The 27,538-nt window shown below is 41.3% G+C and overlaps 1 protein-coding gene across 2 annotated transcripts; it reads left to right on the forward strand.

The window, feature by feature from the left end:
* Positions 1-176: 176 nt before the first annotated feature.
* On the forward strand, positions 177-27,389 carry ppp3cca (protein phosphatase 3, catalytic subunit, gamma isozyme, a). Of its 2 annotated transcripts, XM_017451877.3 has the most exons (14): positions 177-1,336; positions 6,828-7,025; positions 8,257-8,381; positions 13,929-14,040; positions 15,316-15,461; positions 16,021-16,160; positions 16,385-16,462; positions 16,575-16,669; positions 17,631-17,756; positions 17,960-18,037; positions 18,998-19,082; positions 20,072-20,169; positions 21,524-21,550; positions 24,888-27,389. In XM_017451877.3, exons 1-14 carry the CDS (start codon positions 1,282-1,284, stop codon positions 25,040-25,042), a joined length of 1,518 nt encoding a protein of 505 aa, XP_017307366.1. In that variant the 5' UTR covers positions 177-1,281; the 3' UTR covers positions 25,043-27,389. The 2 variants fall into 2 exon arrangements, with proteins under 2 accessions (XP_017307366.1, XP_017307367.1); XM_017451878.3 differs by lacking the exon at positions 21,524-21,550 and having other exon boundaries at positions 182-1,336.
* Positions 27,390-27,538: the final 149 nt, after the last annotated feature.

Below are 27,538 nucleotides of genomic sequence, written 5' to 3' on the forward strand. Positions count from 1 at the left end.
AAATAAATGACATGTACATAGTACTATGAGAACTTCATTTAATGTCCATATTGTACTATTTAAGCTATTATTACCATGTAACTGTAAAAATATATACAAATTAGAAGTGCTAGCCTATAAAAGCTAACTGTAGCCTATGACATATCAGGAAAAAATGTCCAAATTCTTTTTTATTTATTTATTTTTTAATAATACACAAACTTTTTGTCCATTTTCCTCCCGAGCACCGAATAATAACTAACTTGTGAAATCAGTTTTGATCAGAAATATGGGATAATAAAACGCTCTTGAACGGAAAATCCCTTCAGCTAGTTATTTACCTCAAGATTGCCGGCTGTTGCTGAGGTAAAATTGGACCAAAACAAAAACCCAAACGGTTGACTGTTTGATATAAAGTGCACTAGGTAGGTAGGGTGTAGAAGCGCTGTTCTGTTCGAGGTAGTGCACTTGTGTAGTCAGTAAGAAGCCATTTGGAGCTCGGTGTGTTAGCTCTCGGCTAGCTGGTGTGGACTGTGACGTCATGAGGCGTCGCGGTGACGTCATGACGCCGGGAGCTCCGACTCCGCCATGTTGAAGGAAATCTCTGCGATAAGTGTTTTTAATCTGAGTGGAGCTGGGAGCTGGGAGGGACGAGCCGGAGACGGAGCCGGAGCTATAGGCAGACGGTCAGCGCGGAGTGGGAGGGTAGACGTGGACCCGCTGTTTATTGAACCTCAACGTGTACGTGTGGGAAACATATTAAACCTGCGCTGAGGAGAGAAAGAGAAAGAAAGAGAGCGCGCGCGGAGTTTCTGCGCGAGTTTGACATTCTGACTGAGGGGGAAAAAGTGGAAAATCGGATTAACGTTCAAGACCGTGTACCGAGACCAATCATCTTGTTGCTGATTGTCCACACAGAGCTGAAGCTGGAGAACAAGATCCAGTAAACCTGCTGTCCTGCAAAGTGCATTAATGACATCTGGGGGAAACAGCCGGCTTCCAGTGACAGTAGTTTTCCCGCGAAAAAACAATTCGTTACTATAGCAATTAGATTGCTAATTAATCCGTCAACTAATTACCATGCTCCTGTCGCTTGTATTCTGGACTTGGTCGCTTTGCTGACTGAATAACCATTTTTATCAACTGTTTTTTTTTTTTTTTTTTTTGGACAGTCAGAGCAAAGGGAACATCTGGATAACGGAGCACTCTTCTCTTCTCTGCGTGGGGAAAATTAATTAGCATAATTACCTAAATCTCAAAAACATACAGAATACAATACAAATACAAGCGATCAAAGCGAAGATGTCGACCAAAGAACCGAAAGAAAAACAGTCGACCACTGAGCGTATCATTAAGAGTAAGTTTATTTGCCTGAAGCCAAAGTTAAAATGAAAATGGGAAATTCTCAGTTTAACCTTTTGGCTTGTAGGTTAATCTAGCTATACAAAACACTTTGGGTATAACTTTTTTTTTTTTCTCGATTTTGATTTGCTTCTGGTTTAATTTTTGTTGTTGTTGTTGCTGGTTGTTTGTTTTGAAACATGTTTTCTACAGCATCACCTGTACCCTCACCTTCACCTCTATGTCTCCATGTTCATCATAATGATCTTGAGTAAAGTACCATGTTGCCATGTGTCATGTTTTTAATCGTGCACTGATCACTGCCTGCCTCTGAAACCTCCCATCTATTTTATTCTTTTTTTGTTTTGTTTTGGGCCTGGGGTACGAACGGTTCTTGACTCCGAATCTCCAGAGCAAATTCAGGGAACTAGACTGAGATCTGTGCATCCTCTCTATCAAGTCGGAAATCGATGCCGCTTGGAGAAACGGGCAAACTGGCTTTAAAATAAACTGTGTGGACGTCCGCCATATCTCGGTTTGCCTCCGACCGGTTGTTGTTGTTGTAGTTTTGAGGTCCACCGGTTTGATCCTGAGCTCTGGTTACTGTCTGTCTGGAGAGTTTTTTTGTGTCATATGGGTTTCCTCCAGCTTCTTCAGTTTCGTCCCACCTCTTAAAAACATGTCCGTAGGTGGATTGGCTTTGCTAAATTGCCCCTGGGTGTGAATGTATAAGTGCGTGGTGTCCTGAGACGCACTTCCATCACATTCAGAGATGTACCTGAATATAGGACACAAGGGATAGGCTTCGGATCTACCACCACGCTAAGCAATTACCTAAGATGAATAAATGAACGTTACCTAAATAGCTTAACGCATCTACACGTGTCCAGATATTTTTGAATATAAAATATATATCTCTTAGGGTTACTCTTGAAGCATTTTTAGTTCCAAGTTATGATGTACTGTACCTGAGGCGTCCTTATTTGAGCACGATCAAATCCTTTTCACGTTTTTGTGCGCATGAAGATATTCGAAAACACAATGTGTGGATAGGAATTATTTAAATAAATAAAAAACCCAGAAATTTTCAAAAATCTACATATCTGTACATCCTGTGTGAATGGTAAGTCTTTCTGCCTGGTCTGGTCCCATGTGGTGGATACCAGCTCTCTGGTTCACTCGGACGCTCTGACCTCATTAATTCTAGCAGCCTGTGTTGGAAACGTCCAGCTGGCTCCCAGGAGACCTCTTCTCTGTGCTCTCCTGGCTTTCTGGAAGATTTCATCCTTGGCTTTCAGCTGGTGCTTTGAGAATGACAGGCTGAGTCTTTCAATTACCGAGAGAGTAGAGGGAGGTACGAAAAGGCGAGCCGTGAGGCAAATTTCCTTGCAGGTTTGGAAAATCAGCCGAAGGAGCCAGGAAGTTTAGAATGGTGGGTACTCGCAGGAAAGAAAGAGAGGGGAATTTATTACTGGTGCTGCCCAAGCCAGAACCACTCACTCCAGATCTAGGATTTTTGGCTCTTAGTTATCAGATGCCTCTAAAGGCCTTGATAAGCCTCATGGAAGTTAGATTAATGACGGACCTTAATTCTGCAGATTGTTTTCGGTTTCTGGAGCTATATCTCTCAGATTTGTATTTTTTTGGCTTTGTGGCTAAACAAATATTCAGCCCTATGAGTGGGTTTAAACAGTACATCCTTTCATTAACAGGTGAAATTAAGCACTTTGTATTTCACACACAACCTGAGACTCCCTTAAGTGTGGTGTGTTCTTTTCATTTGCAAGTGTTTCACCCTCCTAGCCTCTATGTTCACGCTGTGTTGGGTTGGATTTCATTAATCTTTTTTTTTTTTTAGACAGGTGCGGCCAATCAAGACTGTTTATGGATCTGTTCTTAACAGATGGATTTCCCTTTAGCTTATTTCATAAACAGTCAGTGTTTTGGTACAACGTGAAAAAATGTTCGGTTTGCACTTTGGTTTTAAAAATCACGCACGTCTCCATGGTTGAGAGAGTTCGAAAACCTGGCCGACAAGCTGAGCTCGGTGCAGTGCGTCGGTTAGGGAGAGAGTGCTGCTGAAAGAGGCCACAGTCACCCAACCACAGGTGTTTGGACTAATAACAGACCACAATTAAATCCAGGTGCCTTTTAAATATCCAGAATTCAGGCTGGTTCTCTCAGTGCATTGCCAGAACTGGATCTGTGTGGTGTGTGTGTGTGTGTGTATATAAACTGTATATGCTGGCAAGACAAAGCCACTTCTGTTCATGCAGAACCATCTGCTTTATAAATCTCTCAAACACTCCAGGGTTAGTGAAAGTCTCCAAGTACTAGCACACAATCTCCTCATGCATATTCATGCATAGACTTGTCCTACCAGCCTTAGCCTAGCCCTGCATCTATTCTTGTGAACCTCAGGTTGAGGATCCTGTTCGCAGCGATGCGAGACCTTAAAATAACCGCACTGAACCTGGAATCCCCAGCTAATAGAGGCTTTGCCTAATCTCTACTTAGAGCCCATACTCAGCTTAGAGTCCCTTTTCCCAGCCTGCTTTGTGGACCCAGGAGTGCTTACTGTTTATTTTTACTCTCCCAGTGGCCAAAGCGCAGTCCACGGAAGGGCGACGAAGTTGAGGAGATGTCATGGGTAACTCTTATTGAGCCACTTCCTGTCCAGCATTAATAGAACGGATAGACCGCAGTATGTGCAATAAATGCAATAACGCTCCATACACTGACTATAATGGTCCTCTCTGTGTCCGTGCCCTTAGAGTTGCACTTGGATGACCTGTTAAGCTGTGGGTATTTAGGGAGCTTGTGACTATGAAAGTGGATACACTTCCTGTTTCCTGTTTTCCAGATTAGATTTGTTGCGACTGACTGCGGCTCAGATGTTGATACTAGATGTGTTGCATCTAGATGACCATTGATTTTTTTCGACCTCAAGTCCTTCACATCCTATATGTATGTAATTTCACTAGTTGTAACAGCTTGCTTCTTGGTTATTGGAGAATTATTAGATATTCAACATATTGTTACTTGCTAAGATCTTTCTGGCGTTTTTTTTGTTGTGTTTTTTTTTGCAGTGAAGACGCATGCTAACTGAACAGTCCCAGACTGATTTACGTTGCCTTTTCGCCCCCCTCTTTGGCTTTGATCTTTCCTCAAACAGGCTCATGTCAGATAACGGAGTCTGGCGATAAACAGTTGTGAAACGTGCATTGTTTCCATAGTTAGTCACAGAAACAATACTTCATAAACAGCTGTAGAGAATTAAGATCTGGGTTGAACCTGGAGTGATCCTGTCATGAAACATTGAGTTCAGTGATTAATGAGCTGATAAGTGTGTGCTAGATAGCTGCATGGCTTTGGTTTGAGTCCAACGTTTTTGGGATGCAGTGACATTTAGAGGCTGACCCTAGCCTGAGGTCATGCCCTTAGTTCCAGATTCTGGAAGCAGACTTACACTTTGGCCAGTTACTGACTATATTGGAAAGATTTACAGGCGAATGCTTTGACCTTCACCAGTGTTTGGAATGCAGTAGTTCTAGTCTTATTTTAGAGCCAACTTTGCACCTGGAGAGCTTCTTATTTGAAAAAGTGAAGTAAAATGTACAGATATTTAGATGCCCTTGAAGACTGTGGACAGAATGGTCTCCAAGAGGAAGATCTCCAGAAACGGGGCTTTACACCGCCCATAGACGCTCATATGAAATCCTGATTGATCTTTCACATACACCGATCAGGCATAATATTAAACCCACCTGTCTAATATTATATAGGTCCTCCTTTTGCCACCAAAACAGCTCTGACCCATCGAGGCATGGACTCCACAAGACATCTGAAGGCGTGTTGTGGTATCTGGCACCAAGACATTAGCAGCAGATCCTTTAAGTCCTGTAAGTTGCGAGGTCGGGCCTCCATGGATCATACTTGTTTGTCCAGAACATCCCACAGATGCTCGATTGGATCGAGATCTTTGGAATTTCGAGGCCGAGTCAACACCTAGAAATCTGTCATGTTCCTCAAACCGTTCCTGAACAAGTTTTGCAGCGTGGCAGGGTGTATTATCCTTCCTGAAAGAGGCCACTGCCATTAGGGAATACTGCTGGCATGAAGGGGTGTACTTGGTCTGAAACAATGTTCAGGAAGGTGTTATGTGTCAAAATAACATCCACATGAATGCCAGGACTCAACAGGATTCAACAGCTCTGTGGTATTATAGCCTTTATCTCATGTTGGATTTCAAGTGGGCCATTTCATATTTGCCAGCTTTACCATGTATGTGTATATTCATGAAAATGTACACAATTCAGTGAATCTTGAGACAAAACAGAGGTCAGACCGTATGCATTTGTTTTATTTAGTCTGGGCTGGTGTGGAACACGGGGCCTGTTGTCTACAGCATGGATCTTGCTTCCTCCACACATCCACAGCCCACTCATCGACTGATTCACCAGATTGATTTTGCCTTGATGGAGCTGGGTAGGACTGGGGAGTCTGACAGCCCTCAGGCGGTTTCGCGCTCTGCCACGACTTTCCCTGTAATTTCCATCACGCTCCTGGAGACAGCTGACGGATCGAGGGAAGAGCTGTCATGTTGGTCGGCTCCCCTGCGACTCTTGGCGTCACGAAGCAGATGAGGACTCCCTGTGAACGCCAGCTGCTGCTGAAAGTCATTGAAAGCAAGTCCGTAACTCTGGGACTCATTATCAGAAGCTTCAAGCAATCGAGACACACAATACCTGTGGTGGTTTCATGTAGTTAAAATTCGAATAGCTGGCTGGAACATTCCACAGGTTTCGGATAAAGATTCTCTCCTGAATCGTCCTGCTTGAAAATCCATTTTTACCACCAAATGAATCTTGAGGTTTGCTATGCATGTTGACTTTTTTAGGACTTTCTCGAGTGGATTTTGATGAACCAGTTCAGAGGAAAAATTAGGCAAAGTGTGTCTCCATATTCTCAGTGATTAAAATGCATAGGATACCATAACGGAGATTACTTTTTAATAAATTTTCTATAACAGTAGGATTCAAAATGTATTTCTGGCTGTAAGTCAAATGACAAGTGTATAACAAAATGCTTGTTATATCCTAATGCATTATAGATTCTATAGCAGAAACATATGCAGGGACCCATATGGCTAGTGCTACACATAATTGGATTTAAAAATAAAAAATAAGGTGTGTAATTGTTGATATGAAGGAGACGATGGCTAACTTGGAGGGAGAGAATAAAGAGATGCTTTGTTTGTTAGTCATTGTGGTAGACAAAAAAGGTGGAAAAGTTATTTTTGTCCAGTCATTTAGACACTAAAAGAATATCAAGAATAGCACAATTCATGTGAGCTAACTTCTGACAACGACACTTGTCACTTATGCTGTGTTAGGAAAATTTTTTCAATGTACATCGTTGATGCGGTAAAGCCTTCCTCCCCTAATCCTCATCTCCAACTTTTCTATATGCCTAAAGCAATATGTATTCTCTGTGCGCCACTGCAGCCGTGCCCCTCCCGCCTCACCAGCGGCTCACCGTGAAGGAGCTGTTCGTGAACGGCAAGCCCAACACGGATCTGCTGAAGAGCCACTTGGTGAAGGAGGGCCGCGTCGAGGAAGAAGTTGCCTTGCGCATCATCAACGAGGGTGCCAGCATCCTGCGCCAGGAGAAGTGCATGCTCGAGGTGGAGGCGCCGATCACCGGTGAGAACGTTGTGCACTTTGGAAACAGTTGAATTAGAACTAAAAAAAGAATGAGGTCATCACAAGTTCTGATAGTTCCTGTAGTCCTGTAGGGAGCGTCCGGTAGTCCTGCTGGTCACGTTGGCGCGAGTTGAAACGTTTCAGAAAAATGCTAAGTGATCAATTAAAAAAATAAAATAAAAATCTTTTAATAAACACCTCCCAACTGATCAGGTTGCAAGTTGGAAGGCAAGTAGGAAAAACAAACATGGAAGACAAAGTTCTGAGGGAACAATTGGTCTTGACTTATGTTTTGAATGGGAAATATTTTGTTGCCAATAATTCAGCATAGTAATATAAGTAAAAAAAATAACGTATATTTCTTTGGATATTCACTGGTACATGATGTGTCTCACTTCAGCTATACAGGCATGTACTGCTCAATTTCACATGACTTTCTGACTGTAAAAGCTACAGAAAAGGCAAACACCATCACCAGGGTTAAACCAATCGTTATTTCATTTTAATTAAGGATAATAAATCTTATCTAGAGAGTATCCTAGGTCGTCAGGGTTTGTTTTTTCTTCCAGTACGTATACGTATCAGTACATATGTATTAAGGGTGTGCTTAAATGCAACGCATGTGTACAGAATGAATGATGAATGATGAAGCCCTCTGCAATCCGTCAAAGCCGAGAGACGACACACTTTCTGACATCTCACTCACTCACTCTCGCCCAGAAAAGCTGTCAGCCCTGAACCCCCCCCCAAAAAAAAAAATTTATTGAGATGTGGATATTTTTAACACCCACAAGATTTCTTACATTCACCCCCACCCCCAATGTTATGCTGATATTTCTTACTGATGTGACATGCACTGGAATGTGAGACTCTTCAGATGTGATGCGCCTTCGCCCCCGGTACCTTTTGTTGCTAAGTGACGGCAGCCCCGTCAGTATAGCCCTGATGTAAGAAGGTGTGCGGAGGTGTGAGTCTTCACAGATTCTTTTCTACACACACTTCTGTTATTAATGCGAGCCTCAATTAACCTGTCTCAGAGGAAGCTGGGTTTTTATTGTTGTTGTCACACTGACATGTATTTACCTTCATTTTACTGGTACCTTACTTTAACATTATGTTTTATAGAATTTTAATTATAGCAAAGCAAAAAAACACTTTATTAGGCATAGTGTATATATACACTGCATGATCTATATAGGCAATCAATGTGATTGATTTTGTTTCTTTTTAGTATGTGGTGATGTCCATGGGCAGTTCTTTGACCTCATGAAGCTTTTCGAGGTGGGAGGGTCGCCAGACAACACGCGCTACCTCTTCCTCGGGGATTATGTTGACCGAGGTTACTTCAGCATTGAGGTGAGTGTGTGATGCTAAAGTGATTTCCTTGCACCGGTTATTGTTGATCATACTTTTCCCTTAAGTATGAAGATGCTGTATATGGTGTAGTCAACATATGGTTTTTGTTTATGTATTAAAAAAGAAAAAAAAACCCCAAAGCATCCCACACTGTAACCATAACTCTTCTTTCCAGTTCTCGCTAGTTTCAGCTATCTAAATTACTCTCTAGTTTAGCGTGATCATCATCAGTTGGTGAAACTCTAGTAATGAGGATGTTGTTTACCATCGCTGTAGCTTAGGAGGCAGAAAATCAAGAGAATTTGAGCTGCTCGACTGGGACGTGACATTGCGCACCAGTAAACGTCCCAGAAATGCACGTGCTGTTGTTTTTAGTTTCATTGTAACTTTGGAATATTTTCATAAATCTCTCCATAGTTGCTTACTAGCAAAATTGTCCTCCATGTTTGTTTGGGTTTCAACATCAACATGTGACCTGATTTGGTTAGGAGATTAAAATGGCACTTGATGTCACCTGAAAAATTTTGAAGGTCCACTTTGATCAAGCAAACCCCACCAGTGTCAACAGTTTATTTATTTTTATTTTTAAAGTAGGCAAACACTTCCTACCTTGCAGCTGCTTCCCTGTAAGACTACAATGGAAAATTGTGCTGCCGTTTTGCTGTAGACGGAGTATGAGCTTGATACAGAACACTGGTTGATGGTGAAATCTTAGGAATTGCTTGTGTTGTGATGTAATACACGTCACGTAAAAAAATAAATAACAAAAAACAACAGAAAAAACTTTTCCAGTTGATAACGATATAGTATTTTTAAAAAAATCATTTATACAAGACTGCTAAAATATTTTGGGCAAATTGGTTCCTGAGGTCTGGCTGTATATACTCCCCTGCCTTTGTCTAGGCTGACGGTACGATCTGCTTCTTCCAACCATCTGTTAAAGAGCAATCATTAAAGATCAGCTTGGCTGAATCTTCTTAAAACCATACACAAATGCACACGTGGGCTGATGGGGGACAGCACTTTCAGGCCATCAAGAGATTTTCAACGTTCTTCTCCATGCTGTTTGTGTACACAGAAAGCTAACTTTCTGGTGGCTCCGAAGACCAAATACAAAATATTTTGAGCCATAAGAGAGGTATTTTGTGACCAGTTTGTCCTTGAGGAAATAAAAAATTCCTCACTGGCTCTTTTGATACTTAAATGTTATTATGTTCCTAAAAGATTTCTCCTCTGTTGCAAAAACATATCAGTCTATAGAGCTTGTAGGGATTCCAGTAAAATGAAAAAATGAAGAACCTTGTTTGATATATCCGGTAGATATAAATAAGGCATCAGTTTAGCAACCTCTAATATCATTTTTCACACCTTGATTTCACACGTCACTGGGCTTGGTTTGGTTTGACTTGACTGCAACGTGATGAAGAGATCCATTAGCAGTCAAATGATGTGATTTCGGTTTGTGCATTCGGGTTGGGGTTGGGGGGGATCCTGGAGTGTGTGTGGGGGGTCCTGGAGGGGGGGGTCATAAACTGGATCCGGACCTGCCATGGAGTGAACCAAGCACTCAAAAATACTGTAGCAATATCAATGTATGGACAAAATGGCTGTAGCTCAGTGACTGTAGATTTCTAAAGAGATCACAATTCAGGAAAACACTGTGGGGGGGGGGGAAACAGACCTTATTTATGAAAATGTATTTGCCAAAGGGAGTGCAGGGGGTTCATTGTAATTCTGGAACCAATTCAGGCATGACGAATTCATCGGAAGTGACTACTGTGAAGTGAAGACGACTTCAGTATTGCGCACACACACTGGGCCTTATTTATCAAGCAGGATATGAACAGTTTATTCCTTCGTATGAGCATGTGCACAAGAAATCTGGTGTTCAGTTTGGAAAGAAAATATCCAAAATATCTAAAAGATCAGTGCTGAGGTTCTGCCGTGACGCCTTTCTGAAAGTTGTTCAGAACCACTCGGAGCACGAACGTCCTCACCCTGCACTTAACACTTGCCTTTCAGTCTTTATTTTACACTCCCGTGTAGTAAATGTGTGTGCGTTCCAGCTCCCTGTAATTGCTTGATGGATGTTAATGGCTCAGAGGAGCAAATCGCAGTGGTGGGGGGGATTATTTTCTCTCTTCTGTTCTCTCCTCTGAATGGCACAGTTTATCCTCATTTTTTCCTTCTGTGCAGTGGTGGACACACCCACACACTCGTTCCGCGCGCCAAACCCAAGTTCCAAGGGTTCAATCTCTACTTGGCTGACATGGGGTTTTGTTTTTCCTCCTACACTTGAGGAATAGAGAGTGAGACAGAGAGAGAGAGATTAAAATTTCCCTCTCTTTCTCTGGCTCACTTTCTCTTTACCGTCCTCTCATTCAGAGAAGGGAGGGCCAGCTTATAGCCAGCGTTACCTGCAATTTTCCGCTCATTCTTCTTCATGCGTAGGCTGTAGTACCGGCTCCCCATCCCCATCCCCCCCCCCCCCCCCCCCCCCCCACACACACACACACACTCGCTAGCCTTGTCGTCTATTATTTCAGATGGCATTTGAGTCTGCACCTGCCGTCCTTGGTTACCTCGGCAGCACGCACGTCCCCGCTGCTTTAAGTGCAGTGCGGGGAGCTGCATGTTAATAGAATGACGAGAGGATGCTAAATAGGAGTCTGTGAGTCTCATTAGAGTGTGTACGTATATATATATATGTGTGTGTGTGTGTGTGTGTGCGTTTCTGCTGTCCTACAGAATAGCATCCCGCTGTCCCTCCTCTTCTGCAGAACCCTTTGCCTTGCCAGTATTTTGTCAGCAGTCTGTGAAGCTTAGATGTGTAAATTAAGAAAAGTAGGCTAGATTGTCATGTGGGCATTGTATTATCGCAATTTCTCTTGCACACAATGACCATCTGGGTAATTTTAATGAAATGATAATGGCCAATTGTTATCAGCAAGGAAGAGAATAGTTGGACCGCAAGTGTGTTTAACAATGTTACATTTTTTATTTTTTTAAAACCCGCCACCACCACCCCCTTTTAGGAGGACAATAATAGCTTTATTCTTATAAAATTACATGTTTTGGACTATTAAAGCCACTGCTAAGACAGCGGGTTGGGGGCGGGGGTTGTGGGGCAGGAAAGCAAAGAGGAGAGACAAATCAAACAGAATTTGGCAGTAAAACAGGAATGGCTACATGGGTGGTGAAAAAGAAAAAAGAAAAAAGGGAGATAAATGATTCTAATCAGAGTTGATGATATTGAAATCAAAGTTGTTTACCTCTACATTTTCTTGGTTGACATTTTATCCAAAATGGAGATAGCGTCTTTATTATGAGTCACCTGAAGATGTACTGAGCTGAGAACGATACAGCTCTGGATGAGCAACTTATCAGATTTGGCTTTAAAACAAAAACAAAACCTAATCCACTGTATTTATTTATTTCATGCTGTAAACTTATGTTGTTGATTTTGTGCATACTGCAATCATGCTCTTGCTGTTTCACATAGCTCAGTGACGGAAGCAGCCAAGAGTCGGCTTGTTTACCAAAAAGACATGGATAACAGATCACTATCGAGAATTGGCGGATACTCGGAGCTCTGAAATCGGTTTTGGAACGTTGAGATCAGTCCATCTGTGACTTGATCGTGTAAACATTTGACATTCTTAGCCTGGAGTCAGAACATAGATGCTAGCTGCCAAGTTACCTATTTCATGTTGCGGTGGAGATATAAGGATTAAATCTAGAAACTTAGAGTCACCATTGGGTGCAAATTCTTTGGGGAACCTTTGACTGTACCATGTATAGCCCTACAAACAAGGTTCTCCCTTTTAGAACATAATTTTTTTTTTTTTTTTTTGGAAAGTAGAACCCCATTAGGAATCTGGGAACATTTGCAATCCAACATACTCCCAAGTAGCATCTTTTTCCTTAGAGTGTAGATAACTAAATGACTTCTGGAAATATACAAGGACAGTTCTACCTTTTAAACAAATCTGACTTAAATATCTTTTATAAATTTCTTATAAACATACCTTTATAAATGAAGTTCTGTCCATGTCTTTCAAAAGCAGCATGACAAGGCAGTTGATCACTTGGTGGTCGGGGGTTGGATGGGGGGAAGTGGCGGAAATTGTGGGATTTTGCAGGAAATCTCAGATGTGTGAGGGAACGTAAGCCTTCAGGAGAGAGTTAAGGTAGGAGGTGCTGTTCCAGACAAGGTCTTGTAGGTGAGCATCAAGGCCTTGAATTTGATGCGGGTGGCTACAGGAAGCCAATGGAGGGAGATGAAGACGGGTGTGACGTGGGTTCTCTTGGGCTGGTTGAAGACGAGGTGTGCTGCTGTCTTCTGAATCATCTGAAGGGGTTTGATGGAGCTTACCGGGATGCCCGAGAGTAGTGCTTTACAGTAGTCCAGTGTTGTTATGACAAGAGTCTGGACTTGTAGTTGTGTATCCTGTTCAGTGAGATAGGGTCTGATTTTCTTTATTCAGCTTTGAGGCAGCAGTTTGGGAAAGGCCAACATAGCGGTGTGATGGTTAGGTGTCCACAAACGTTTTGCCATATAGTGTCTCATGATTGGCTAGGTCACTCAGACCAGCAGATGAGAGTAATTCTGTCCCTCCCACCCAGAGAGCATAGGCAATGGATGTCGGGAATCGAACTTGCAATCTTCCGACAATACTCAGCATCACTCAGATTAATGCGGTAGGAGAGGAATTCCATCCTTCCCACCCAAAGAGTGAGGCCACAAATGGCTGTGTGATTTGCTCTGATTCAAACTCGCAATCTATCCATTTTTGAGCACCAAACACTGTTAAATGTGAAATTAAAGCAGGTAAGTATTAAATTTAACAGCGGAAAAATGGGTGAATTTCAAAGTGGCACAAAAATCACAAAAATGATAGCCCTATTGATGGGAGATTGGAATGTTTGAATCCCAAAGACACCACAGCAATGTGTGGCCAGGATCCAAGTATGTGAGCAAAATTGGGCTCCACTGTCAATCAATCACAGCATCACTGGTCAATTTTTGGTATCTGTGAGCTCAGGGCAGATGGTGTTTTCCTCTGTGTGTGCGTGTTAAGCTGCCCTGTGTGAAAAGATGCGGTTGGTTGGCTTTAAATGTCACTGACGAGGCACATGTAAGCCTTTACCTTCCTCATTGGTAGTTGCTATATCATAGAGAGCTGACTGGTTGGTGGGAAATGGCCAAGACCTAATTAGTGGGAAGAAACTAAGAAAAATCTAATTGGTTAGATTGGTTAGACAACTCTGTGTTATGAACTCTAATAGGACATGAATAGTCACATGTTATGTCACTAGTTCGTATCAACCTTGCCACAAACCTGATGAATTAGGTCAGCGTTCTGTGTTTTAACACCTGATGCGCTCTGATGTAAATCTGGGTAAACTTTGCAGATGGCACCCTATCAACAGTACGGTTTGGGTCTTCCTGACCTAAATGTACTGTATTGTATCAGTCCTTGGCCTGGCAGAATTCTGTTGATCTCTTAGCATACTCTCCATATCGCCTGCTCTTTCTCTCTGCAGTGCGTGCTGTTCCTGTGGGCGCTGAAGATCAACCACCCGAGCACACTCTTCCTGCTCAGAGGCAACCACGAGTGCCGGCATCTCACGGAGTACTTCACCTTCAAACAGGAGTGTGAGTGAGTGCACTACACACAAGTGCTAATGTGTGGTGATGCCGCTGGTGGACACTAATAGGAACACCTGCACCCCTGCAGCCAGCCATAACGTGGACACAATTTTCATATAGGTCAATGAACAGAAGGTGTTTTCGAGACAGCGTTCGTATTGGAAGACCGGATGGATGTATGATTTGTGACGAATTGAATTTTTGCCTGATGCAGAACTCTAATCAAGGAAACCACATTTACATAATTTACAGAAGGGCTATTGTATCATTCCTGGAGCAGCGTTTGGCTGTGGAAATGAGAAAAAAAAGGACCGCGTACAGTCATGCAAATCGGCAAAGCGGGTTTACAGTGAGCAGAAACGAAAGTGAGGTCGGTTAAAAGAAGCCAGTCGCTTGTGTGTAAAAGTCCGTCATTTTGGAGCGGTTTTTAGGCTCGAAACCTTTAGGCTGCATAACAAAAAGCCGTGCTGTCGGTGTGACCTCGTCGTGGGCGTATTTTAATAAAGTGGAAGCTAATGATAATAAGCAAGAGCAGACACTACAGCAATAATAAGCTTAACGAAGTGCTGAATGAGCGCTACACGTAACCGATAATGAATACTAATTAGGCTCATCTAAGCCGAATTGAATAGCAACCCACTGTTCGCTCGCTTGTCTGAGCACGATTGCGTCGGCTCTGGTCGTTCAGTCTTTTTACGATTAGCGATGCCCTGTTCCGACCTGAAGTCCACTATTTTCCTAAAATACCACTGCGTGATTTGATATGTTATCCATTTCTAGTTAAGACAATTCTCTTAAACTTTAAAAATACAGTTTTATTCTGAGTGTTTTATAAAGCGCTGGCACTGGAGACTCCTTCCAAAAATCTACTTGAAGAAAACTTCGCCTTCACCGTATCAATAACTACACACTTTTTTTTTGTTTTTGTTTTTTGGTCAAAGTTTCTGTTGTAGAAAATGAATCAACATTGATTAATCATGAAAATAATTGCATGGGTAACACATTGTGCATGTTTAACATGACACCACATGACTAGTGCTATGGAGTGATGATATAAATAGAGTTCTATGTAGTCCAGGTTGTGGGGATTGTAAATAGAGAAGCGTTTTGTTCCGACCACATGTGATTTCGTCAAAGAGAGCGCTTCGCTGTCGTGTGTCACGAAATGTCCCGATTATACCGCAGAGAGAGACGGAGCGCCTCACGACTTTCCCTTATATAACCTCTGCGTTGTCACGCTCTCTGGTGCTGTCCGCCCACACCCTTGTTTTGTCTTGGCAGGTAAAATAAAGTATTCGGAGCGCGTGTACGATGCGTGCATGGAAGCGTTTGACTGCTTGCCCCTCGCCGCTCTCCTCAATCAGCAGTTCCTCTGCGTTCACGGAGGCCTTTCGCCCGAAATCAACTGCTTAGACGACATCAGGAAAGTAAGTAACCGTTTAAGATGACGAAGTATGTAAAGCCGAAGAAGACTTTGAAAGCCTTGAAACTTATTTTAAAAAAAAAAGAAAAGAGAAAGAAGCAACTCCATGAATACATTAAGCTGATGACAGACGATGGCGTTAGGTTTTATTCATAACAGTTCTCTAAGCTTCGGTTTAAAAATAAACTACGCTCAGGACGAGACATTTCTGTTGACGTGACTAGACAAACATTCACGGAATGTCCTCAGACACAGAGGTTATGACGTCATTTTTTATCTTTAGTGCCAGTATTATGGAAATTTCTCCGAGTATTAATTATGAGATGATTCCTGCACTGTCTAGACCGCTCGATTGATGATCACCGGTGGACCATGAACCATGTTTTGAAGAGATTCCGTTAACAGAATGCTTTCTCAGCTGGATTTGCAGACGTACATTGTGTCCTGAGGCTATTTTTATACAGAAAAGGTTCATTTTAAAAGTCTGGATTCAGGAAATGGGCCTTTCATTTTGGTGCGAAAGGTAAAAATCTGTCCGTCTGTCTGTCTCTCTGTCTGTGCAGTTAGACAGGTTTAAGGAGCCGCCAGCGTTCGGGCCGATGTGTGATCTAATCTGGGCCGATCCGGGTGAGGATTACGGCAGCGAAAAGACCACTGAGCACTTTAACCACAACTCGGTGCGAGGCTGCTCGTACTTTTTCAGGTGAAGGCCGCGTGATGGCGTACTGTGTGTCGCTTTTTCTAAAATAGATACTGTATTATTTGTGTCTACGGCGCCAAGATACTTGTACTTCTTAATGCTCTAAAACATCGATTTGATATCAGTATCAGACACGTTTGGAGATCCGGGGCACGCGTAGTGCCAAAAACATTTCCGATTAGTGTGAGGGATAGGAATGACCATGTGATGTTTCTTCTCTCTCCCAGTTATCCTGCTGTCTGTGACTTTTTGGTGAACAACAACCTGCTGTCAGTGATAAGAGCACACGAAGCCCAGGACGCAGGGTAAGTGCCTATTTTTTGGCCAGAGGTGTGTGTTTTCAAGCTTTTGTGTGTGTGTGTGTGAGAATACGTGACTGTCGCAGCTCTAAAACAGCCCGCTTGTTCCCCTCTACAGGTACAGGATGTACAGGAAAAGTCAGACGACTGGCTTCCCGTCGTTAATAACCATTTTCTCTGCTCCTAATTACCTCGACGTGTACAACAACAAAGGTAAGCGCACGCACCACTCGCGAACACTCGCGCGTCTGCGCTAAACCTGGCTCGGGCTTGTTCAGGTGCTCACGCTTGGATGCGCTGTTGTTTTGTTTTTGTTTATAGTGCCAGCTAGGCTGAGATTGTTTTTGTTTTGTTGTTTTTATTCTTTGCAACAAGGTTACATCATGTTCGGTTGTCAAGAAGAATACCCAAGACGTCGAAATGGGAGGGGGGGGAACCCAAAAAGAAAACAGAAACGGTGTATTCCTGAATCACGTTGCAGATGCTGTATACAGCCGAGTGCAGACGTCGGTGCACATGTTTAGACATAATGAAAAGGACAACGTAATCGAATTTCTCCCAATTAGAGAACAATCAGTATTTATGGTGTGAAAGTTCAGTGTATTTAGAGTCGGGTTACGCACCTGCATGCAGCATCCAGTTGGATTTCTGAATGTTGTGCAGTTCACGCTTTCAAGGTTGGCAGATTTTTCTAGAATAGGAGCCTTGGAGACGGGGATTTATCTGTAGCGTTAAGACCAGTGGTGTCTGATCTTATCCGGAAAGGGTCGGCGTGGGTGCGGGTTTTAGTTCCAACCGAGCAGAAGCAACACCCGAGTCTACTGAATGGCAAGAGCAACTAATCTTGAAAACAGGTGGAATTGGGAATTGGATTGAAATGAAAACCTGCATGCGACACCGACCCTTTGCGGATCAGGTTGGATAACCCTGGTCTAAACCCACCACCTAGATATAAATCTCATTGGACTGCAGCATGAACAGTCCTAGTTGTAATATCGCATTAATCACCGCAACTTTGGTTGAATTGAACAATCCGTGATATAGAATAGCACTCGATCCAGTACATGTAACGCAGACGATCTCCTTTTGTGCTGCAGGTGTGTTGTTGCTGACAGATAACATTTACGACTTCTTTTTTTTTCCCCCCCCACGTCATTACCATACCCCCACCCAGCTGCTGTCTTGAAGTACGAAAACAACGTCATGAACATCCGGCAGTTTAACTGCTCCCCCCATCCGTACTGGCTGCCCAACTTCATGGACGTGTTCACGTGGTCGCTGCCCTTCGTCGGCGAGAAAGGTATCGGCACGTTCCGATCGTCCCGCTCAGTAAAATATCCACCTCAACGATCACACACATCTTTTCAGTCCGTGTATGTGGAGCGTTCGCTTGCGCAAGTCGCTGTTGCTATAGAAACGAAAGCGTATTACAACAAGGGTATTAAAAGTAAACTTCGCTGCCGTTTAAACTGGATAAGTGACGGCTGGTCTGTGTGTCCTCAGTGACCGAGATGCTGGTCAACGTGCTGAACATCTGCTCGGACGACGAGCTCATGTCCGAGGGAGACGACCTGTGTGAAGGTACCGGAGACAAATCTGAGCGCGCACACGCACACACATTACGCTTGAATCTGCTGCCATTTTGTGGCGTGTATTTTATTCATACATTGTAAGGAAATATGATTGTGTACGCATGTGCCAATATGTGATACCACAGTTATTATGAGGTCGACAAAATAGCGTTTCCCCTCCGTGTTAGGTCGCATGTGTAGGGAGCATTTTGGGGTCTGGAGGTTTTAGAAAAAAACGTGAAAATCTGCGTTGATTGTTTAAAAAGTTCAAAATTGAACTAATATCCTAAATCTTTCTCGGTCATTCTAACAGGAGAGGAATGTAATATTAGTACATATAGGCATTATTGATATTATTATGATCAACCTGTTCATATATAATGTCCTCCATATGAAAAGTGTGATTTGAAAGGGAAGTTTGCTTCGATATTATTTGAAACGAACAGATTCGAATGAAAGTATTCGTTTACGCACAATTGGAGCCGCCAGATATGAAGCTCGTGGGACAAAGACCATAGTAACTTCCTGGTCGGGGTTGTTCAGGTTTAAGTTAGGCTACGAGGTTGTTTATATTTATTGGAACTAAATTGTTTGGGAAATATAGTGAGCAGGTACAAAAAAAAAACAACGCATCTCTACAGTAGTTAAGACCAATTAGGAACCAGATGTGATGTAGCGGAGGTCGAAGGACTGGGAGAAGAGTGAGAATTCACACACTTCTGGCTTTTCTACATCAGTCGTGCCCATCCCCCATCCCCATTGTTGTCCATTGTTTGCAGGGGAATAGTGGGTAAGGTTTATGTTTAATTTAAAATAATAATAAAAATTCAATAAAGCAAAGTTTAGGCCACATCTACTTCAGGTTTAATATATGTACAGATATGGATATAGAAAGGGTGTGATTGTGCCACAGCTCTAGTTTGGACAGTGATATCATGTGTGTTTACATATCATGTGTGTTTGATTTCAGGTGGAACTCCAGCAGCTCGGAAGGAGGTGATCAGAAATAAAATCCGTGCCATCGGCAAGATGGCCCGAGTTTTCTCCGTGCTCAGGTCGGTCGCTAGTTTTCTGAATTGATCAGTGCGAGTGATATCAAAATGAAATTGGTTTTAAGGCTGAAAAATGTTCTGAAATCCAAAGCAGTGTCGATAACTAAACAAGTCTACTTATAAATACACTTCTTTTTTTTATTGCGGTGTCTCAGAGACATTTTACATGTAATTATATACAACAATATTTTGGTGAAACCGGATTACAAACCGGATCTTTCCCCCGAATTTAAATTCAATTAGAGGTTATGTTAAAAGAAGTTAATATTACAGGTTCAATTATAATTCAGATTAAAACAAGGCTACAGCTGCTCGTCCTCATCTCACCCGTTACAGCCACATGCTGAGTGTTGGGTTTTTTTTTTTCCTCCTCTTGTTATTTTTCTCCCTCTATCTGCTTCCTAAGGGGTTTTTCTGCGCTGCGTTTGCGATTTTTGAACATCGCCTCGTCTCTGGACTTCGTTCCGTCTCGCGCCGCCGTCTCGGAGGGAGGCCTCGTTTCCAAAAAGGGACACGGAGTTGAAAATAGATCTTTACTGTTTATAAAAGAAGAGAGGAGCTCGCTGCACACAATGGACTTTTGTCTGAAAGCATACACACACACATACACACACACACACACACACACACGCACACGCTCGTCCATTAGGAATAATGAGGCAGCATCGGTGAGTCATGAGTGAAAGTAGCTGCATAATTAATTGCATTAGACATGGCTGTAGCGAGGGGAGGGTGGAGCGCAGGGGGGAGGGGAGGGTGGAGCGCAGGGGGGAAGGGGAGAGCGCGTGTGCTCTGCGTTGCGAAATCTTTTGTTTCGTTTTTCAATAACGATATTCAGGATGTTCAAATTACCATTTAGCCCGCTCTTTTGCTCCCGTCATGCTAATCGATTCTGCTGGATTCTGTGAATGTAGGGCTAATGAGGCTTGTGTGTGTGTGTGTGTGTGTGTGTGTGTGTGTGTGTGTGTGTGTGTGTGTGTGTGATCTCTCAGAGAGGAAAGCGAGAGTGTTCTGACCCTTAAAGGACTGACCCCGACCGGGACGCTACCACTGGGAGTGCTGTCTGGAGGCAAACAGACTTTACAGAACGGTTAGTGTGTGTGTGTGTGTGTGTGTGTGTGTGTGTGTGTGTGTGTTAGTGTGCACGTTAGTGTTCATTAGTCGCACATTCAGCTCCAGACCTCATTAAAGCTGGTCTAATATATCTTTTACACTTGACATGTCGATGCTGTACATCTTCCAGAAAGTTCGAGTCAGAATCGAGTGATTTATTAGCAGTGTGATCATTACACTGAATCATCTTCGTCATCTTCACAAATTTTGGTATTTTCGTTCCTTATTTCAAGAGCAAGAGGTTTTTTTTTTTTGTTTTTTTTAAAAAATGTATTTAATTGATCATATTTACGATGAGATATTTATACTGTCTTTAATTAAATTTCAGAAACGTGTAGAATAGTTAATAACGAAACAAACTAATAGCATTTCAACAATGTTTACTGTTTCATAATTTAGCATAAAATATAATATAATAAAAATATATTAAAAAAATATATAGATATAAAAGTAACGGTAACAAATTCGCAAATAGTTTTCAGTACTCTGTCATTTAGGAATTTAGGATAATTATTATATAACTAATAATACTTTATTATTTTACTCATTATATTTTATATATAATAATTTTATATTACAATAATTGGTAATTTGTGAGCACCTTAGTTATGTATGTCTGGTATAAGGGAAAATATTATGAAAACTTTACTTTTCAAGCGTGGATATAGTTCCACGCCTGTCCACTAGAGGGCAGATCAGAGCTGAAACATTTCTGCTCATCAGTTCATTTGACGTTTGGGTTTGGTTCTGGGACACCTGCCGAGTCTCACAAACACACTGACTCCGTTTCGGTAGTCAATTATTTCCATTTTAAATTCCAACAGTAACATTTAAAGAGAACTCGGAAGTATTACTATTCAAACTCTGTGATTTTTCTCCCAACTCTTCACCAACTTCTCTGAACTTTAATTCGTTTTTGAATTATGTTGTTGAAAACCAGAACATTGTTTATCTGATTACAAAATCCTTCTTTTCTTTATGTCTCGCTTTGTTTTACATATGTAAGCATAGGCCGCTGTTAAATATCATAATCGTGCGTATGTTAGAGCAGGATCGATGAATTTATCGACGAGGTCTAGCTGAAATCATATTTTCTTGATGAGAATGGGCTTTGAGTTTTGAAAAGGGGGTGTGGTCAAATAGCAGTGTTATTCAATATATATATATATGAATGACATCAAGTTATGTTCTCCTAATCACTGACACGTCTGCTTATCTGCTCCATATTTCTATTGAAATCATTCACTTTTGGCTTGCTTTGGCTTGTGCTGAGATCTAACATCACCGACTCGCTCTTTCTCCTGTCCGCTCTGGGCTTCTCGCTAACGCAGCCACGCTGCTGGCGAAGGAGGGCAAAGGTAATCTCGCCGTCCGTGGACTCGTCTGTGGTGGTGGTGTTTCATGTCCCAGTGTGTTGTGCTGTTTTTGTTGCCTTTCCTTGTGCTGTGTGTGATCTCGTGCTGATTGAAATTCAGAAAAATGTTTGTCCTTACACACACAAAAGAAAACACACCTGGCTAGTTTTAGAAGGCTACACTTTGCAATATTGAATGAAAAGAAAAAAGTTGCAATATGTCCATTCCTGCATTTCAGTACTGTTTTTTTAACTCCTCCACATCTACACAGTATCTTGTATAAGTATTCCCCTAACCCTAATCCTTGAACTGAAATTGTCATGAATATACACAAACGTAAGGCATAATACTGAACTACTACTACTAATCATTATTAAAGCTGCAAGCAGCTTTATGGGGCCTTGCACACAATTGTGCAGACAGGTCTTCAGATGAAATTACCCAAATTTGATGATTTTTGGGAAACACCAGTTAGATTCAATCATTTTCATTGTAACGTTTGACCTCTAAGTGGTGCGGCCATAACATTTGTTGCATAGCTTCAGGTCATAGTTCTGAAGACATGCACCAAGTTTCATGACGATGCATAAAGTCGTTAACGAGACACAGTGTCACTTCCTGATTGGCGACTTCATCGGCAGATTTCAAATTCCATTTGATAACTCTTGTGCAGATTGGTCTGAAGAATGTATGAAATTTGTTTTTAATAAAATCCAAGATTACCGGAAATCTAATTAGGTGGAAATTAACGTCATAGGATCCATTAAACTCCACATGTTCCAAGGAATATATGGACACTTCCATTGAAAGTTTGGCTACGCAGTTAAAAAGTTATGGGTGTAAACATACTTTGATATTTGGCAGAACTTTGTGAGCTTGGGGCCCAGATTTGGTGTATTTGTAGCTGAAAACATCCTGAAGCTGCGTGCCAAATTTCACAACTTTTTACCAGACGGGTCTATGGGCTGCCATAGACACCCTAGCCACAATAATAATAATAATAATAAGCAGAATATGTAGGAAAAAATAAGATAAATAGGTGCCTTGCACTGGTGCTTGGCCCCTAATTAAAATTTGTGATTTGTGATTGGACCAGTGTATTTAATTAAATATATTATATATAGAACCATAAACAACACCTTAAATGGCTTATGCTAGCTGTGCTAATTTGCTAGTATAATAAAGTAATGGAGTACAAACTGAATTATTAGCCACAAGAAAGTCTACTTATGATGTACACATCGTATGTTCTATTGTTGCACTAAAAGTAATTTTATATCTCCTGAAGTCTACAGTTATACTGACTCGCTTGCTTGGGTTTCTTACTAGGGGAAAGAATATTCTCAAAGAGGTTTCTACAGTACATGATCTGCATCAGAATATATAGGTTTGTAAAGAAACTTCTAGCAAATTTCAACAAAAACACTTAAACATTAAAAAAAGAGGACAAACGAACAAAAACAATCAGTACAAATGTTTACCGTTTTGCAATTTCTATGTTGCAAGAAACTTCCAGAGAAAAGGAAGTAGAAAAACTACAAAAAAAAGAAAGGATTTAACATTGAATATTAAAGGAAAAATAGTTCAACCTGTTCAATTATTAAACAATAATCTACCACTATTCTCAAAGATATTTCTACGATGCAGGTTATATATCATAATGTATAGGTTTGCCAAGAAACTTCTAGGAAAACTACTTTTGTTTTTATAGTTTGTTAAGAATTTTATTAAATGTCTACCAAAATAAATAGTTTTTCACAAAAAATGAGTGGGGGGTGGAAGTGGGGGGAAGAAGTGTTCTGTGAAAACAAGTTTAAAGACACAAAAATATGTAGGCTTGCTAAGAAACTTCCAGCAAAACAGGGAATAGAAAACTTCTTTTATTTAATGTCGAAAAATATAAGCAGTTTAAAAGTGAACAAAAGGTAATATTTTTGAATGCATTTAACAATCCTCAAAGTATTTTGTATCGGATCCACATGAATCATGATATATAAAGGTTTGCTTAAAAAAAAAAATTCCAGCAAAACTGTTTATTTAATGTCAACAAAAGTGAATGATTTAGAACTAAAAACGAGGAATCAATTTAAAAACAATAAAAAAAAATAAATTCATTTAACATTTGAAGTAGCTGCTTCGAATGACTTGTAATTAAATAAAAATTCAAATAAAACGGTAAATCAGTTTTCAGAATATACATGATATGTAAAAAAAATAAAAATAAAAATGTAAAGCCCTCTTACTCAGTTCATCTTTTCCCAGATTTGCGAATAAATTTAAGTCTATAGCAAAGAAATTTGAGATCTTCAGACAGGAAATGGTGAGGGTGTGTTAAAAACAGTACTGCAGTGGGGTGGGGGGGGGGGGGGTGTTTGGCACTTCCTCTTGAGAATTATTCACCATATGCAACAGTCTGATCGAGCCAGCTTATTCCCACGCTGTGCTCTGATTGGTCGAGGAGTGGCATCCTTTCAGCGCTGGATATTTTCAGCCTTTAATCTTGTTACGTCGGCGCTCCACCAGAACATATACACACTTATCACACACACAAAGTGTTAAGAGTGCCAGAGCAGGAAGCTCCTGAGTCATTGAGCTGCTTTCTGCTTACACAAAATGTGTGTATGATTATGGCCACTCTTTTGCAGCTCCTTTTCACTCTGTCCAGCGTGTTTTCTTTTTTTCTTTTTTTTACAAGACAATGAGAGGACATAAAATTGCTGCTGGATTGCAAGAATCTCAGTTTTCTGTCTGAGCTGAGATGAGATTTGTGACTTGCACGTGTGCGCTCTGGTAACAGCTCTGATCAGCGGTGGACAAATCAGTAGCCTAGGTCAAGGAGGTGTCATGGAGTTTTTTTTATATTTTTATTTATGTTAATTCATAATTGTCCAAAAGTGAAGAAGGTTCAAGATTCAGAAAAAGAAAAAACAAACCTTACTCATTGTTGAATTTCACAAAACTTTCATCACGTTATTACATTATACTGGTTGATTTCTGTGCAGCACAGTGGAGGTTTTGCATGCTAAGAAATGCTAACAAGCTAATAAATGACAAATGATTTGTCCACCCTTGCTGATTTATTTATTTATTTATTTATTGTTCTTGCATGCTTCTTCAATTGCTATTGATGTGACGAAATCAAAATGGTTGCTTGCCAAAGTCAAATTTAAGAAATGAATTTACAAGGTCATTCAGTGCAGCTAACTTGGAGTTAACCTCCTAGCTTGTTTTTGTGTGCATGTGGCCAAGCTATGGCTATAAATTGGTAAATAAGTAGTTGTAACCATGTGTAAAAATGCCTCGATGTGTTCTGAATGTAATCCCCTATTCCTCCTTTCAGCCATCCAGGGCTTCTCTCCAACACGGAAGATCCGAAACTTTGAAGAGGCGCGTGGCCTCGACCGGATAAACGAGCGCATGCCACCGCGGAAGGACGGCCAGCGTGTTCCAGCCACGACCGTGACCGAGAAAAACGGCACAGACGGGAAGGTGTAAGGAACGCCGCCCCACACCTCCTCCACTGCAGTGTTCGATCTCCCTCTGTTAAGCTCTACTGTAGAGACAGAACCAGAAACCTCCTACTGCAACGGAGAACTCAGGACCCGTGACTCCATGAGTCCAAAGAGAGAGAGGTTAAAATCACTCACCACTATGAGATTGTAATTGTTCAAACGAAATGTATTGAATATTAGATGTACGTGCTAGCAGTGTTTTCAACCGTGGACGAGTCTTTGAGACGCGCCGGAGCCCGTTCCGTTTTTCCCCCGGACGCAAACCATTTACATCGACGTCCGTTAAACCCCAAGTACCTGTTCATGTAAGAAAGGTGGAGACGAACGATGAAGGTATTCGACTGTCCTATGTTTACGGTTGCTTGGCAAAGGGGGTCATGGGATTCCGAGCAATTAGGTCATCTTTAAATCGGGTTTTGCTCATTCAAAGCCGTAACGAAACAGGTTTTTAAATTTGCTCTCGCGTCAGATTGTCATTATTAGATTTTCTAACCCAGGCCGGACACAGAAAGAATTAATTGTTGATCATTTTATTTACGGGTCTAAAAACGTACTTTGAGATAATGTTACGCCAAAAGGTTTTAAGCAACAGGTTCATTTTTATTGCATTCATTTATTAACTGCCTACCATCTGATCATTATTATTGTATTGAAGGAAAGAATACCTCATACTACATTGTTTTAGTGGATAATTAAAGCCCTCCAAAATCAAAACTTGGCAGGAAGACGTCTTTGGACGACTTGGTTGTAGCGTTGTAGCCAAATGGACTGTGCTAGACGTTGACCACGGCTGGGGGCGTTCCCTTTAAAAAAAAAAAAGTATCCTCAGAGCCAAAACTTTTTCCTTGAAGTATTTTTCCTTGCGGGAGTGCGATGTGTGATGATCCCCTGAGAATCAACGCTCTGTTTGTGTTTGTGTGTAAACCATTAACAAAGCCAATTAAACTTTCACCAGGTGGGTTTTTAACACTACGTGAGGCTCGCCATGGTGCCGAGCCAAACGATGTCTGTCTTCTCTGATCTCAAAGAGAAATTTGCATTAAGATTTTGATATTTTATACGTGTTCGTCGATTGATTGATTGTAATTCTGAGAACTTTTGCAAAGACTGAAGTTATAAAATATATTGGTGCCGATGAACATCGGAGGAGAAATCGAATACACTCATGCTGTGTGCAAGAGCACTGAGTATTTAACTGGGGGGGGGGGGGGTCTATTTTTTTTTCCATTTGGTGGAAATTATAGTTTTATTTATTTTATTTTTTTGTTTAGACGCTCTTGTTAAATGCTATACTTAAACAATGTTGATGGTACTGTATCTAAAACTATTGACATTTGTGCTATGTGCTGTCGTGCTGTACTAAAGATAAGCGTGTGTGTTTTGCCATTTTATGGGATTTACCAGAACGGTGGTTGCGCAGGAACATGCCGATCAGCACACTATACCTCCTCATTCCAGAGTGGCTGACGTGGTTAATTCAAGCAATGATTGATCATCGACTTCATTTGGAGTATCGTCATTCAGCTGTTATAGTGGACTTTTTAACTTTGCTACATGATTTCGCTTTGCTGAAAAGCTGTGTACCTCTTGTGTCTGCAGGAAGGAAACAATGTAGCCCCCCCAACACCAAGATCCTGCTAATAAATGGGTGAAGCTCCTCACGATTCCAAGAGTGTGTGGTAGCCAGAATACTCTTAACAGTTTAACTATTTATAATGAAAATGGTTTCACTTTGATGTTTAAAGCATCCCTATAAATGTCAGTTTATTCAGAAATAGTACAGACGAAGCCTTTCTACAAGTAGGGGTGTACAAACTTTTGATCGGTAGCGCCCTTGATTCTCCAGACACATGGTACAGCAGCTTTGGGTTTTAATCGCAGCGTTTGCTCAACAAGGCAAGGAAACGAATGAGTGACTTCAGGTGGAGTACCTCAGGGTTCACATCGTGGCCCTTTAAAGATTCAGCTACATGCACGTTTTATAGACTTTTTACTCTGTTTTTTTTTTGTCTGAGGCGAATATGCCACTATGTAAGTATTGGGTTTCTTTTTCATACACCTTACTGTTGTATGTAGGAAGCGATTCGTACCCGACTAATACTGGATTAAAGTATCAGTGATGTGTGCAGTGTAGAGAATCTGTTCTTAAAGGTAAGTAAGAGAAACACTGACAAGATGCGAAGGACATATTGTTCACTACAACCTCAAGTCTGTGGTAAAATATTCAAGGATGAGTGAATCCTACACTCAAATATTTGTAACATGAAGCCACCGGTTAATTCTTGATTTTATGTAGATGTTTCACTTAAGAAATAAAATGAAATGCGTAACACTGTGTTTCCTATTTGCCACGGTTTTGTCGTTTTAAACGCCATCAATTTCACATAAGTTGCAAAAAAAAAAAAAAGTTTACACACCCTAATTACCCAACTTTGTTTGCAGCATTTTTTTTTAAAAAAAAGAAACTGCTTTGTAATGT

This window comes from Ictalurus punctatus, chromosome 22 (genome assembly GCF_001660625.3).
Source record: "Ictalurus punctatus breed USDA103 chromosome 22, Coco_2.0, whole genome shotgun sequence".
Classification (NCBI taxonomy): domain Eukaryota; kingdom Metazoa; phylum Chordata; class Actinopteri; order Siluriformes; family Ictaluridae; genus Ictalurus; species Ictalurus punctatus.